Source organism: Saccopteryx bilineata, chromosome 4 (assembly GCF_036850765.1).
Source record: "Saccopteryx bilineata isolate mSacBil1 chromosome 4, mSacBil1_pri_phased_curated, whole genome shotgun sequence".
Taxonomy (NCBI): Eukaryota; Metazoa; Chordata; class Mammalia; order Chiroptera; family Emballonuridae; genus Saccopteryx; species Saccopteryx bilineata.
In genome coordinates this window covers 172970674-172983916 of record NC_089493.1, presented here as the reverse complement: position 1 = coordinate 172983916, position 13243 = coordinate 172970674, and the positions used below count along the sequence as shown (strand labels likewise).

The 13243-nt window shown below is 39.6% G+C and overlaps 1 protein-coding gene across 1 annotated transcript; it reads left to right on the top strand.

The window, feature by feature from the left end:
* The first annotated feature begins 2781 nt into the window (after positions 1 to 2781).
* Positions 2782 to 9012, top strand: SPINK1 (serine peptidase inhibitor Kazal type 1). Its single transcript, XM_066277293.1, has 4 exons — positions 2782 to 2915; positions 3650 to 3681; positions 5122 to 5228; positions 8888 to 9012. Exons 1-4 carry the CDS (start codon positions 2861 to 2863, stop codon positions 8931 to 8933), a joined length of 240 nt encoding a protein of 79 aa, XP_066133390.1. The 5' UTR covers positions 2782 to 2860; the 3' UTR covers positions 8934 to 9012.
* Positions 9013 to 13243: the final 4231 nt, after the last annotated feature.

The following is a 13243-nucleotide window of genomic DNA, read 5'->3' as shown; positions in this document are numbered from 1 at the left end:
GTGAAAAATGATGTACCCATAGTCACACCACAGTTGATTATTTTGAAATGGCACTCTTGACATTTTTGCACATTTTGAAATGGCACAGTTGACAGTTGAAGTGGTACTTTTATTTTTAACTAAGAAGAGGGGAGATAGAGAGACGGACTCCTGCATGCACCTTGACCAGGATTCACTTGGCAACCCTGTCTGGGGCCAATGCTCGAATCAATTCAATGAATATTTGGATTTGAATAATGGTTGAGTAAATAAGACTGACTGAACCAATGAATGGCTATTCTATATCAGACACTGAAGACATAGACATGAACAAAGCAAAAATCTGAGTCTTTTAAAAAGTTAGTATATAAATACTAATTATATATCTACAATACATATATTTGAGAAACTCTAAGTCTTTATGCATTAGAGGAAGAAGAATCAATAAAGAAGGTGATGAGGATATGAGGATGAAGACGGTACAAAGATATGAAGGGGGTGTGCAGTCCTGAAACCCAACAAAAGAGATATCAAGTTTGACTAAGTGTGAAGAATTAGAGGCCGCATGCTCTGAAAAAAATCTCCAAGGAATTAATTAAGCTGAATCGATGACCTATACAAGAACAAGTTTACCAGTAGTAAAGGAGGAAACAGAATGTGAAGGTTGAAGCATACATGGAAGATGGGGGAACTAGTCATATACACACACACTTTCAACAGTATGTTATGTTGCATTCAAGCACCCTCAGAATGCCACCGGAGCCCAGAATTAGCGAAGGAAGTTTTCCAGGAAGAAACAACATGCAAAGCAAGCCTCAAAGATGTAGGAAGAATTTGTTCATGTACAAGTGTGAAGAGGACCATTTTGGTAGTTGAAACAGCACGATAAACACTGAAAAAATAACAACAATAAACATAATAGTGACAGATAATATTTTTAAAGTGTTTATCATGTGCTAGAAACTGTTAGAAAAGCTTTACAGGTATTAATTCACCTAAAGGGCAGAATCGACCTCTTCTACTTTCACCATCATCTATCTTTTGGCTGGACTTCCAACAGCCTGGCAGCTGGTTTCCCTGCTGCTGTACTCACCTCCTGGTTTACTTGCCTCCTGGTTTAATCTCATAGAACAGTTAAAGTGACCTGTTAGAATAAACACCACATTATGTCATTCCTTTGGCCGTAACTCTCCAATGGATTTCCCTATGTTTTGTGACCAAAACATAGGGCCTTTATCATCTGGGCCTCCACTGCTTCCTTTATCTTACTGTCTCTGTTTCGCTCCATCTCTTTGCTCCAGACAATCATTCTGGATGTTTCTCCAACATGTCAAGCAAGTTCCTGTTTAGAAGCCTTTGCCCTTGCTCCGAATTTCTGTCTAGGGTACTTGTTCTTGGATATTCACATGGTTTAAATGTCTCACTTCCTTCATGTCTCTGTTCAAATGTCGCCTGATCGTCAAGGCCTTCTCTGACCAATCTTCATCCTCTCTATTCATTTTCTCCATGATATTTATCATTATCTGACATACTTTATATTATTTACTTCTGGATTGCCTGTCTCCCTCAACTAAAATTCAATGGAAACTCCATGAAGACAGAGACTGGCATTTTAATTCACTGATGTACTACATCATCATCAGAGATGACTACAGCTCTTGACATATGTGAAGATCTGAGAGGGTCTGAGATACTACCCTACTTGAAGGCTAACAAGGTAGCCAGCCACAGCTAAATGGATGCTGACAAACTCCTGGGTCAGAGACAAGGGACTTAATTATTCAATACCAATAGTCAGAATGTCAGGATTTGTTCTGGCTTCCAAAGCCCCTATTTGCACAGGGTGATGTGAACAGGGCCCAGTGGTACCTGATCAGAAAGTACAATATGTTATAAGAGTAGGATGCCAAGCTTTTTAAAAATCCCTAAACTTGTTCAAAGGGCTCCATGTCTACCTAAGCTCTGCCCTAGCAGGAGATATTATCTTTATTACACTAGATATAAACAAACCTCCACTTTATTACAGAGGGTACACACTATTTCACTTTCAAAAGCCATCTATTATACAAACACTCTCAAGAAGATAAGCTGACCAACAGGCAGTCAGTGCCTCTACTCCTAAGGTACAAGAAACATGAGAGAGAAAAGAGAATTGTTTCCCAATATTACATGGTAGACCCAATACATATTTTTGAACAAAAGGTCAACACTGAGTTAGGGATATACTATTATCATTTCAGTTCTCAGATGAATAAATTGAGACACAGCAAAAGTGAACTACAGCTCCAGTATCATAGAGGTAGCAACTGTCTCTGGCATGCATACACATACCTCAGGGAACTGAGTCTTCCCTATTTCTAATCTGTCCCTCTGTCTGCCACTTTAGGCTTTGTGAATGGGTGACAGAAAAAGAGAGAAAGAATAAAAAAAGGGCAAAGCTGAAGAAAAGCAAGAAAGAATGGAGAGGGCTTTTTAAATAGCCCCACATGTTCAGATATCCAGAACTACAGAGTACAAGAGACCTATGAGTTCACATTACAGAAGGAAAACTTGGGACTGAAGAAAGAAAAGGCTGTCCCCAAGTCACGAAGAGGACTCAGGAGAGAACCAGCTAACTACCTACTAGAATTCTTTTCCTGGCAGAATCTTGGCTTTGCACATTTCAGGCCCCTGGTACCTTTCTTACTCAGGTGACATTACACCAATCTGGGGGCCAGGCTTCACTGCAAAGTCAATCAATAACCAAGGAGATGTGTGACACAGGGCAGCAGGTGGAGCCTGGGTTCCATCCTGACTATATAACCCTTCCAATCTAAGTTCTGGAGAGGAGTGCTAAGGTCAGTGTGGTTTTCAGCTGAGCTCTGGACATAAAACTTGAGCCATGAAGGTAACAACCCCCTTTCTCCTCAGTGCCTTGGCCCTGCTGAGTGTATCTGGTAGGTGTCTTTGCATATTTTTTGGATTTGCATAAAACCTTTTGACCTGTTGCTTTACAGGGCATGTTACCTTCTAGACTTAGACAGAGTCTAGTCTTCAAAGGACTCTGGGTCCCAGTGAGTTGAAATAAAATCAATGAATGAAAATTCTAGAAAGAGGAATTTTAATATAAAACAAGGAAAACAATGGTTATACATTGCTTACAAAATGAGACTTAAATGTAACTGCAAAAGTTACTTTTGCATCAGAAGATCTGGTTATTGCTAGTTGTAACCACTTCATAGCTAGCTATATAAACTTCACCGGTAAACTGAGATAAAGATGCTTATATCTACTTCCTACATCACTAATAGTGAGGTCAAAGTTCTGAGTAATAGATTGTGGGAATGTCAGTGAACATTTAGAAGATATTTGTTCAGTACAGGGCACATTTCAAGCTGTAAACAAATTATTTCTATTTTCAAGGAAATGAGTCAACTTTTCTGAAATAGCAAACTGAGATACTTTGGTCATAATCAGATTTTTTATTAAATTCTTTGGGGTTTCATGAAGCAGGTAGGGAGTGAGTGGACATCAATGAGATGCCCTTGAGGGAAAATAGAAATGACAATGAGTGGAGAGTGGATAGGCCAGTAGGGGTGTCACCAACTTAAAAGGAAGCTAGAATTCTGAATAGGATAGATCGATTCTCCCATGTGGTACTCACTTCTCATGTCTGATTTACGTTTTCTAGGTAACGCTAGAGCTGATGTCCTCGAAAAAATGGTAAAGAAAATTTTGTAATCTCTCATTTCTCAGGCTAGAACCTTTTGTTCCAACCAAAGCACAGCCTAGCGTTCACCTTCCAGTTGAAGGTGAAGTCAAGACAAGGCGTATGAATGCTAGCGAGGCTTAACCTGTTAAACACAGAACCTAACAGCAGTTTCCCCACAGGGGCTCATGTTGAAGGACAAATTCACCGCCACACAGGCAGTTTCTATGCAGTCACATAATGCTTGCTGTGAAGGGGTATTTTAATATCCAGAGGCTATCTGGAAGGGCAAGAATTTGGGGTAGAGCCTGCTTAAGTTCATTCCAAACAGCACTTCCCCCTTGTATCTCTCCATGTTGGCATAAAGTTCTCCAATCACCAAGGTGGAGCTCTAATTAATGATGAACAGAGGAATCGAGTATACTAGGTTCTTCCTCTAGAAAAAGTATACTATACCTAAATACCTCAAATTATTCTATTTCAATATCTAATATCTATAAGTATTATATATATATATATGAAGAATTTTCCCTCTTCTCATAACATTTATATCTAGTGAGGAGGTAGATGACAAGCCAAAAGTACATAAATGAATAAACTTTTACATTTGTGATAAGTGTTATAAAGAAGTTCTGGTACCAGAGAACATGTCCCTAAGAAGTGAGATTTATTTTGAGCCATGAAGGATAAATGAGTGTTAGCTAAATATATCTGGTGGGGAGAAGTGGCTGAGAGAAGTGTTGAAGAGCTAAAGCTCACAGCCCACAGTGACTGGATCGGAATCCTAGATCCAAGGACTCACAACTATGTGGCCATGGGTGATTTAATCTCTTTGTGCCTTATTGTCATCAGAGGAAGAATATAATAATAAAAAGTTCATAGAATAGTTGTGAGTTTTAAATAGAATAATAAAAAGCACTTAGGGACAGTCACCGGCCTGTAAGAGTCATCTAGTAATTACATAGAGGAAACAGGTTGTGCAAAGACTCCAAGGGTGGAAAGCACCTCGTGTTTCCAAATGACTAAGAGACCAATGTGAGGGGACTACAGTGTGCAAGAAACGTGCCCCAAGGTGTGGCTGACCTGAGACGAGCCAGCCCCTGTAGTAACTATAAACTAGAACATTATCTTCCTCGTCTTATCAACACTTTGTAAAACCATCACAAGATAGATGATATCATTCCCATTTTGCCAGTAAAGTGACTGAGGTTCAGAGACATCAAGAGATTCACCAATGTCAGACAACTTGTAAAAAGCATAGGCATTAATTACATAAAACCTGGCTTTCTGACTCAAAACATCTCTAGTTCTTTCTCTTGGAATTGGTATCACTCTTCCAGTCACAACCATGCTTCCATCCCTAACTGAGTGACCCCAGGGTACTAAAAACCATTTTAAAGATTTTTCTCTAAACTCAAAGAATGGAAAATGATTCTGTTTAATTCTACTTTTAGCCTGCTTGTAACATTAATGTGAGAGGATGTCCCAAGATCTATAACCCCGTCTGTGGGACTGACGGACATACTTATCCTAATGAGTGTGAATTATGTATTGAAAATAAGTGAGTACAAACTTAAATTTCTTTTAAAGTCTATTTAAGCTAGTTGTTTTCAAATTTTCATGTCTTAGCCCAATCAATATGCCAACATCATTCATCTTATCACAGGGAAACAAAACACTTAGTTCTTCCAAAAATAATTCTCAACTTTTTTTTCTCCTTATGACATATCTGGTATGATTATATATAGAGAGTGTGAGTATGTGAGTGTGTATGTATTGACAGAAAATATTTATTGTATTGAGCATTGTGCAAGGCACTTAGTATTCACAAAGGGTCTATAATATTTTTATAGATTTTATTTATTCATTTTTAGAGAGAAAGGAAAGAGAGAGAGAGAAGGAGGGGGAGCAGGAAGCATCAACTACCATATGTGCCTTGATCAGGCAAGCCTGGGTTTTGAACCAGAGACCGCAGTGTTTCACCTAAACACTGTATCTACTGTGCCACCACAGGTCAGGCTGGGTCTATAATATTAAACCCATTATATACACAAAGAAATGGAAACTCAGTTACTCTACACAACTGTTCAAGATCGCCGAGCAGTAAGTGGCAGAGCTGGGACCTAGTCCTTGCTCTTCCCGCCGTGCTTTAAAGTCAGGGACCAAGCTAAGGATTTGTGAGATATGGAAGAGACTCCAACAGGCTCCGTAGGCTCAATCTGCTTACACTCATCACTAACCCAGTGTGGCCAATGCAAGGATAATCACAGTGCAGAAAATTAGGAACAACTAATTATGCCTGCTAGGATTTGGAAAAGTTTGGAGGCTTTCTTTATGCCATAATGAAGGAGAAAACTTAGAAGAAAAAAATGAATAAGAGAGGGACAGGAATGAATAATACGATGCAATGTAAAATGTATTAAGGATGATAAATAAAGGAGGGATTTTGAATGGTTTTCTCATGACTTAGAAAAAAGTCTCTTGTATGCTAAAAATCCATGCTTTTATAAAAAAACAGCAGATAAGTCTGGATTTTTAAAAAAACATATACACCTTAAATACTCTTACATTCAAAATATCATTCTGGGTGATAGTAATGATGTGTTGACTATAACCTCCAATATGCAAGTATGAACTATATAGACTAGGTGACCAAAACAGATTTCTGTAATACTTTTATTAATGGACATGAGAGCCAGTCTCAATAAAGCTCATTTTCTGAGCTGATTAGAGGTCTGCGATGGAAACCAGACTCAGGGACTCAGAGAAGAGACTGACCACAGATTTTCTATATCTCAGCTATTGAGCACGTAACATGTGCCAAGCACTGTGCTAGTCTCTTCTGCTTTTCTTGTGCTTACCACTAAGAGGAAATAGATCACAAGCACAAATAAAGTAGCTTCTGGCCAGTTGTGACAAATGCCACCAAAAACTGCCACATAGTGAAGAAAGATAAAGATTTCTTTTTACTGCAAGGGTGTAAAAAGGATTCAGGAAAAGGAATGTTATTTAAACAGGGCTCTGATCTTTGGTAGCATCACTAAAGTATTCTAGGTTAAAATAAAGGTATAAAATGATCAAAATGAAAGAGATCCCATGAGTGATGCAGAAAACTTAGTTACTTTGGAACTTATTTGTTATTAAGACTTTGATTTAGGCTCAAATGACTACATACATTTCCATTAGTACACCGTATCAGTTTCCTATAACACAAGCCCTCCTCTTGGTCTGCTTTTTAAATCAATTCAGAAAATTCTCAGTGTTTAACAAGGACTGTAGGACTCGGTCCTCAGGGAGACAGATCTAATATCCTAAAGTTTTAGACTCAGAATATTAGGTGTTGGCTTTGTGGTCAATTTATTTCCACATGAAAGACGTAAGAGGAGCTTGAAACCACTTGTTAATTTTCTCATGACCTACGTTGTTGACATTAAGGTCAAACATCATATTTCCATTCAAGGGGAGGAGAAAGCAACAGAACAGCCTTGAGACTTGGGAAATTACCAAGTGTCAACAGCAAAAGTCCCAATATTTAGTGAAACATATTGGAAAGCCCTGAGCATAGGGCTGGGATATCAACCCAATTACCCTTAGCCTTTATACCTTCTAGTCCTACTTATTCTTTCTATTCTTTAAAAATATATAATAATATGTAACTATGGGAGGAACATTTGATTGTCAGAAAATGTAACTGCTCTTCCTGTATTTTTCAGATAAGTAAACAGGTCTACAGAGAAAATGTAGCTTTCTCAAATGTAACATCTTTTCAAATGTGCCATATTGCCTCTCTTTCTACCCCCCCATTAAAAACACTAGACAGGTGCACTGCATACTTAACAATTTAACCTCTAGTTATTGGGTTTTGTGATGTAAACAAGGGCTTTGATAAATTTGATCATTATGTGCTTGGCAGAAACAGTCAATAAGAACCTTTTCCTATTTCTTCTGTGTCTTCTTTGGGATGTTGTACTGGAAAATTCTTTTCAACACTCTCCAGTAGAACTTTCCACAATGACGGAAATGCTCACTACTTGTGCTATCCAGTATGGAAGCCACTAGCCATGTCACTAGCACTTAAAAGGTGGCTAATACAGCCTGACCTGTGGTGGCGCAGTGGATAAAGCGTCAACCTGGAAATGCTGAGGTCGCCAGTTCGAAACCCTGGGCTTGCCTGGTCAAGGCACATACAGGTGTTAATGCTTCCTGCTCCTGCCCCCTTCTCTCTCTCTGTTTCTCTCTCCTCTCTCTCCCTCTCTGTTTCTCTCTCCTCTCTAAAAATAAATAAATAAAATAAAAAAAGGTGGCTAATACAACCAAGAGACTGAGTGTTAATAAGAAAGATCTTTAGCTGATTTAAATTTAAATAGCTATATGTGGTTTATGTCTATTATACTGAACAGCACAGCTAGAGAAAAAAAGTGAACTTGTGTGCCTTATTTGGATGTTTGTGCTTGTATATGTTAACTCAGAAATAAGTATTATGAGTGGTTAATAATTATGGAACAAGGAAACATCAACAACTCTTAAAATGAAAAATCAGCAAGGTCCAACTAAAGATATAGGAAACTCAAATGTCCTAAAGCAACACAGAAATAAGAGAATTTTTCTAAGTCAGTACATTCAAGGAAAGGATAGAAAAAATGAGAGCTCTAGAAACAAACTCACAAGGAACAATTAAAGGATTTAGAAATAGTTAGCTTAGATTTGGGAAGGTGGTGTGGGGGGACAGGAAAGTTTTTATCTGGAGGGGAGGATGCTCAGAGCTGGCAGATATCATATGGGCTAGAGAGATGACTTCCTTTTGTGAGATCCCACAAATATGAATCCCTAGAGTTCTAAGGGAAATTAATCATTAGAAGGTCCTGCAGTAACCCAGACACCATCCTGGAAACTCAGTTAGGACAATGACACAGGGAGCAAAAGAAGCAACAATGGATTAGAGATTAAATTCAGAGGTTGACTGCAATGACCCACTAGATCTTTAAGGGCAAACATATTTTTCTGTCATATCCCTAGTGTATGTAGTAGTTCTCAATCAATATTCGATGAAGTAATAAGAGAATGAATATGCAAATAAAAGAGAAACAGGGATAAATCTCAAACCTCTCTATTTTAAATAGAAAAGTGAAAAAAGTGAAACTTTTTTTCATCGTTTTCCCCCCATAGTCACTTTTTTGTTAAGCAAAGTTTAAGCTAATTTTTTTTCAATCTCTTCTACAGAAACCGTCAGATTCCTGTCCTCATTAAAAATCATGGACCTTGTTGAGAACCACGGTTCTGAAATCCTGTAAGGTCACCATGATGCCCGGCTGGTCTGATTGTTGAATAAATGCATCCAAATACTCCCTGTGCTTCCCATACGCTTTCTTCTCAAAGCCATGTTTGATTATAGCGGGGATGGAGGACTAAGTGTGTAAAATCTAGCAATCCGGCCATTTCAGACAGAGATTCCTTCCTGGCGCTTTTCCCTTCCCCATCCTCCTCACATTCTGAGGACTCTGCCTCAAGAAATGTGACTGCAAATATTAAGTGACCAGAAACAGTTGATCACCAATACATTTAGGATGAGACTGGCATTTTCAAGAACAGCTGGAAAAACTTATCCAGAAACACGTTACCCATTGCCTTGCACTGACTGAAATAATTCTTTCAGGTCCCCTTGGGATCTCACTGAGCATCTGTTGTGCCCAGCACTGGTCTAGGTGCACATATGTAAGATTTTAAAGAGCTGTTGATCTGGTAGAAAACAATTTAGTCTTAAGATATTTTCCCTCTATCCCAGAGTATAGATTTCAGGTGAGACATGCTTTTCTCCAAGAGGCTCTGATTCACTGAGGAAGACAAAAAAAACTACATCTTCTCACGTCCGCTGTGGAGCTGCCTCTGTGTTCAGCCTTGTCTTCCCCAGCAGAGGTAATTCCCCGTTAGTGATGAGGTGAGTAGCAGGGGTAGAAAGCTCTCCGTTTTCCCTGAGGTTTAGGTGGAGGACTTCCTAGAGCAGGGGTCCCCAAACTTTTTACACAGGGGGCCAGTTCACTGTCTCTCAGACCGCTGGAGGGCCAGATTATAAAAAAACTATGAACAAATCCCTATGCACACTGCACGTATCTTATTTTAAAGTAAAAAAACAAAACAGGAACAAATACAATACTTAAAGAACAAGTAAATTTAAATCAACAAACTGACCAGTATTTCAATGGGAACTATGCTCCTCTCACTGACCACCAATGAAAGAGGTGCCCCTTCCGGAAGTGCGGCAGGGGCTGGATAAATGGCCTCAGGGGGCCACATGCGGCCCGCAGGCCGTAGTTTGGGGACCCCTGTCCTAGAGCTTGATTTAGACATCGGTTTCATAGGGCCAGAGGGGTTTGTGCTGCGATGATCAGAGGGGAGACAAAAAAACGTGTTCTGCATTCATTTGAGGTATGGTCTCTTTTAGCACCAAACCATCCCCAAGAGATGATCTGGTGAGGAAGGGACTGTAGACCTGAAGAAATGACCGGAGGACTCTGTGTGCTTCCCATGTGAGCCATGATAACCCTGGAAGGTTATCTTTATCTTGTGAGGAAACATAGAGAAGTTAAGTAACCTGCCTAATACTACTACTAGCCGATACAATGGCAGAGTTAGGCGTTTCATCCAGGGCTGACTCGGAATCTACCTTCTGCATCTACGGCACATTTGATTATCCGTTGTCTATTTCTTCTGTAGGAACGTTAGGGAAGATCTTCATATTAAAAGGCTTATGTGTTTATATTCAGAGACAGAAAATAAGGTAGAAATAAAGAATTCCTTCCAAAATAAGAATTGATAATTACTGAAATAAAACAGAAAAAACAAAATGTCAACTTTAGATAATAAAAAATAAATAAATAAAAACAGAAAAGCAACAGAAATTCCTGAACTCATATAAAGAACTGGCCTAGCCTGACCAGGTGGTGGTGCAGTGGATAGAGCTTCTGACTGGGATGCAGAGGACCCAGGTTCAAGACCCTAAGGTTGCCAGCTTGAGTGCGGGCTCATCTGGTTTGAGCAAAAAGCTCAACAGCTTAGACCCAAGGTCGCTGGCTTGAGCAAGGGGTTACTTGGTCTGCTGAAGGCCCACGGTCAAGGCACATATGAGAAAGCAATCAAGGAACAACTAAGGTGTCACAACGAAAAACTGATGATTGATGCTTCTCATCTCTTTCCGTTCCTGTCTGTCTGTCCCTATCTATCCCTCTCTCTGACTCTCTCTCTGTCCCTGTTAAAAAAAAAAAAAAAAAAAAAAGAACTGGCCTAGAATGGAGAAATGGAGAAAGGGAGAGATGCCTCTGGTTCCTGGATAGATAGTGGGGAATAGATCACCCATTGAACCAGAAATAGCCAATCAAAACCTGTCCCACACCTGCAAAAGACTGACACTAAAGTTTAGGCTAATTGCTTGTGATATTCGGAATATACGTGTCTTGAGGTTTAAAGACCACTAGAGGCTGCTGTGGTCTGGCAAGTGACTCAGCCAAACGCGCCAAACAGCTCACCAGATACCACGCTAAAGGATGTTATGGATGCAAGATGGCTTCCAGCATCTTGTCTGTGATGCTAGAGGACACTTGAAGGGCACCCCTGATATTCAGAACTTTGCCACGGTGAACAGAATGTGAATCACTGAAGGCCAGAAACAGTCATGTCTAATGAGATCATTTCATAGGTCTGAAGAGAAAAGGTTTGGAGATAATAGGCAGAAGCAATACAGGCAATCCCCAGGTTACAAACAAGATAGGTTCTCTAGGTTTGAAAATGTTTATTTATATGCACAGAAAGGTAAAAATACATACTATGGGAAGACAAACACCTAAGTTGCAATTAATAGGTAAATGTACCTGTTCCAACTTACGTACAAATTCAACTTAAGAACAAACCTACAGAACTGATCTTATTGGTAACCCAGGGACCGCCTGTACATAAACCTAGACTGTTGGCCTCTAATGATTTCGTGCCAACCTAATTGTTTCAAGCCAAGTTCTCAGGACACAAAAGAGGACAAACAAGGAGGCAATTGCTGTCCCTGGGAGAGAAAAGATTGAGAACTGATGGATGCCCAAAAGCAAATTCACAAGTCACAATTCCAAGACCTAATTTTTACCTTTTTTTTTCTTTTTTGCCTGTTGATCAAATTTGGAAAGGAAGGAACAAAGTGAAATTTTACCTTCCTGTTTCACCCAGGTGTCAGACATAGACAGGGACGGGGGAGCTGATTTTGGTAAGCATTCCTACTCTGTGCCGGCCTCTGCTAGTTTGCTCAGGATCCTGTCTGCAGGCTCTGGAGTAAGTGAGGTGCCTTAGTGGGTTCATCTGAGTCACCAGAAACTGCAGAGAGAAAAAAAAATCCCTATATGCTTTATGGTGAGACTTTGACTGAGAGTGTTGTAAAGTAACCGTTCCACCAGGTTTACGTAGAGACATTAAGTCCAAATGAATTTTTAAGGAATTTTATTAAAGGAAGAGCTTTATTAATATGCCAGCCACATATGACAAACACGGGGCATAGCTGACCCAAATCCTGCCATGCAGAATATAGCCCTGAGACAGGTTATATACCTTTGATCACACACAGGTTGGCAGGGAAAAGAAGGGGAGGGCATGACATAAATCATTATTAAGCTTATAACATTCATCTATGGGACCTATAAAAAACATTCCTACATATTAAAACTTAGAAGGTAACACAATAGCGAAAAATGTTGTTTTTCATATCAAAAGACATTTTCAAATCTTTTAGGGTTTATTTGCCATCCCTTTGTCTAGAGGTATATGCATTAACTTATATACCTTCAGGATGGGAGGGGGAGTCTACATGGTGCCAGGAGATAAGTGTTTGTGAATGGCCCATGAAAGAAAGAAAGAAAGAAAGAAAGAAAGAAAGAAAGAAAGAAAGAAAGAAAGAGAGAGAAAGGGAAGGGAAGGGGAAAGGGAAAGGGAAAGGGAAAGGGAAAGGGAAAGGGAAAGGGAAAGGGAAAGGGAAAGGGGAAGGGAAGGGAAGGGAAGGAAAGGAAAGGAAAGGAAAGGAAAGGAAAGGAAAGGAAAGGAAAGGAAAGGAAAGGAAAGGAAAGGAAAAGGGCTCTCTATCTCCTCACCACCACCACCTGGCTAGGTGTTTATCCTCTTCTTCACAGGTGTGGGGGAAGGGAGGGAATCCAAGTTTCCCCTCTACTTCCACTCAAAACCCAGCTCAAAAATCTCTTTATTTACAACACAATGCTGTTGTCCATTCTGAGCTGGTTTAAATCACACAAGTATAGAAATCATATTTACAAAATCTCTCTGTATGCTTAGCCCAAATTATAAAATGCCCTTTAAGCTTGCTAGTAAAAGGGGATTTCCTACACAGTACGTCTCTGCAAGCCAGGAAATTTTCACATTTCTCTCCCCTCACTCTCTACAGAAAGAAGAGAACAAGAAACCTGACTCTTCCTCCTAAAATATTAATTTTTGCAATTCTTTGGTACCTTACCACAAGAGGTGTCTCTTTCTCTAAGGTACCTCATAAACAGGTAAACTTATGTAGGTTAAAAGTTCCCCACCATGGCCAACGTA

Excerpts from the sequence above, each read along its gene's own strand:
- SPINK1 (XM_066277293.1), top strand. The coding sequence starts at position 2,861 with ATGAAGGTAACAACCCCCTTTCTCCTCAGTGCCTTGGCCCTGCTGAGT. Across the intron at positions 2,916-3,649 it reads GGCCCTGCTGAGTGTATCTG|GTAACGCTAGAGCTGATGTC; the intron begins GTAGGTGTCTTT and ends TACGTTTTCTAG. Across the intron at positions 3,682-5,121 it reads CTGATGTCCTCGAAAAAATG|CCTGCTTGTAACATTAATGT; the intron begins GTAAAGAAAATT and ends TTCTACTTTTAG.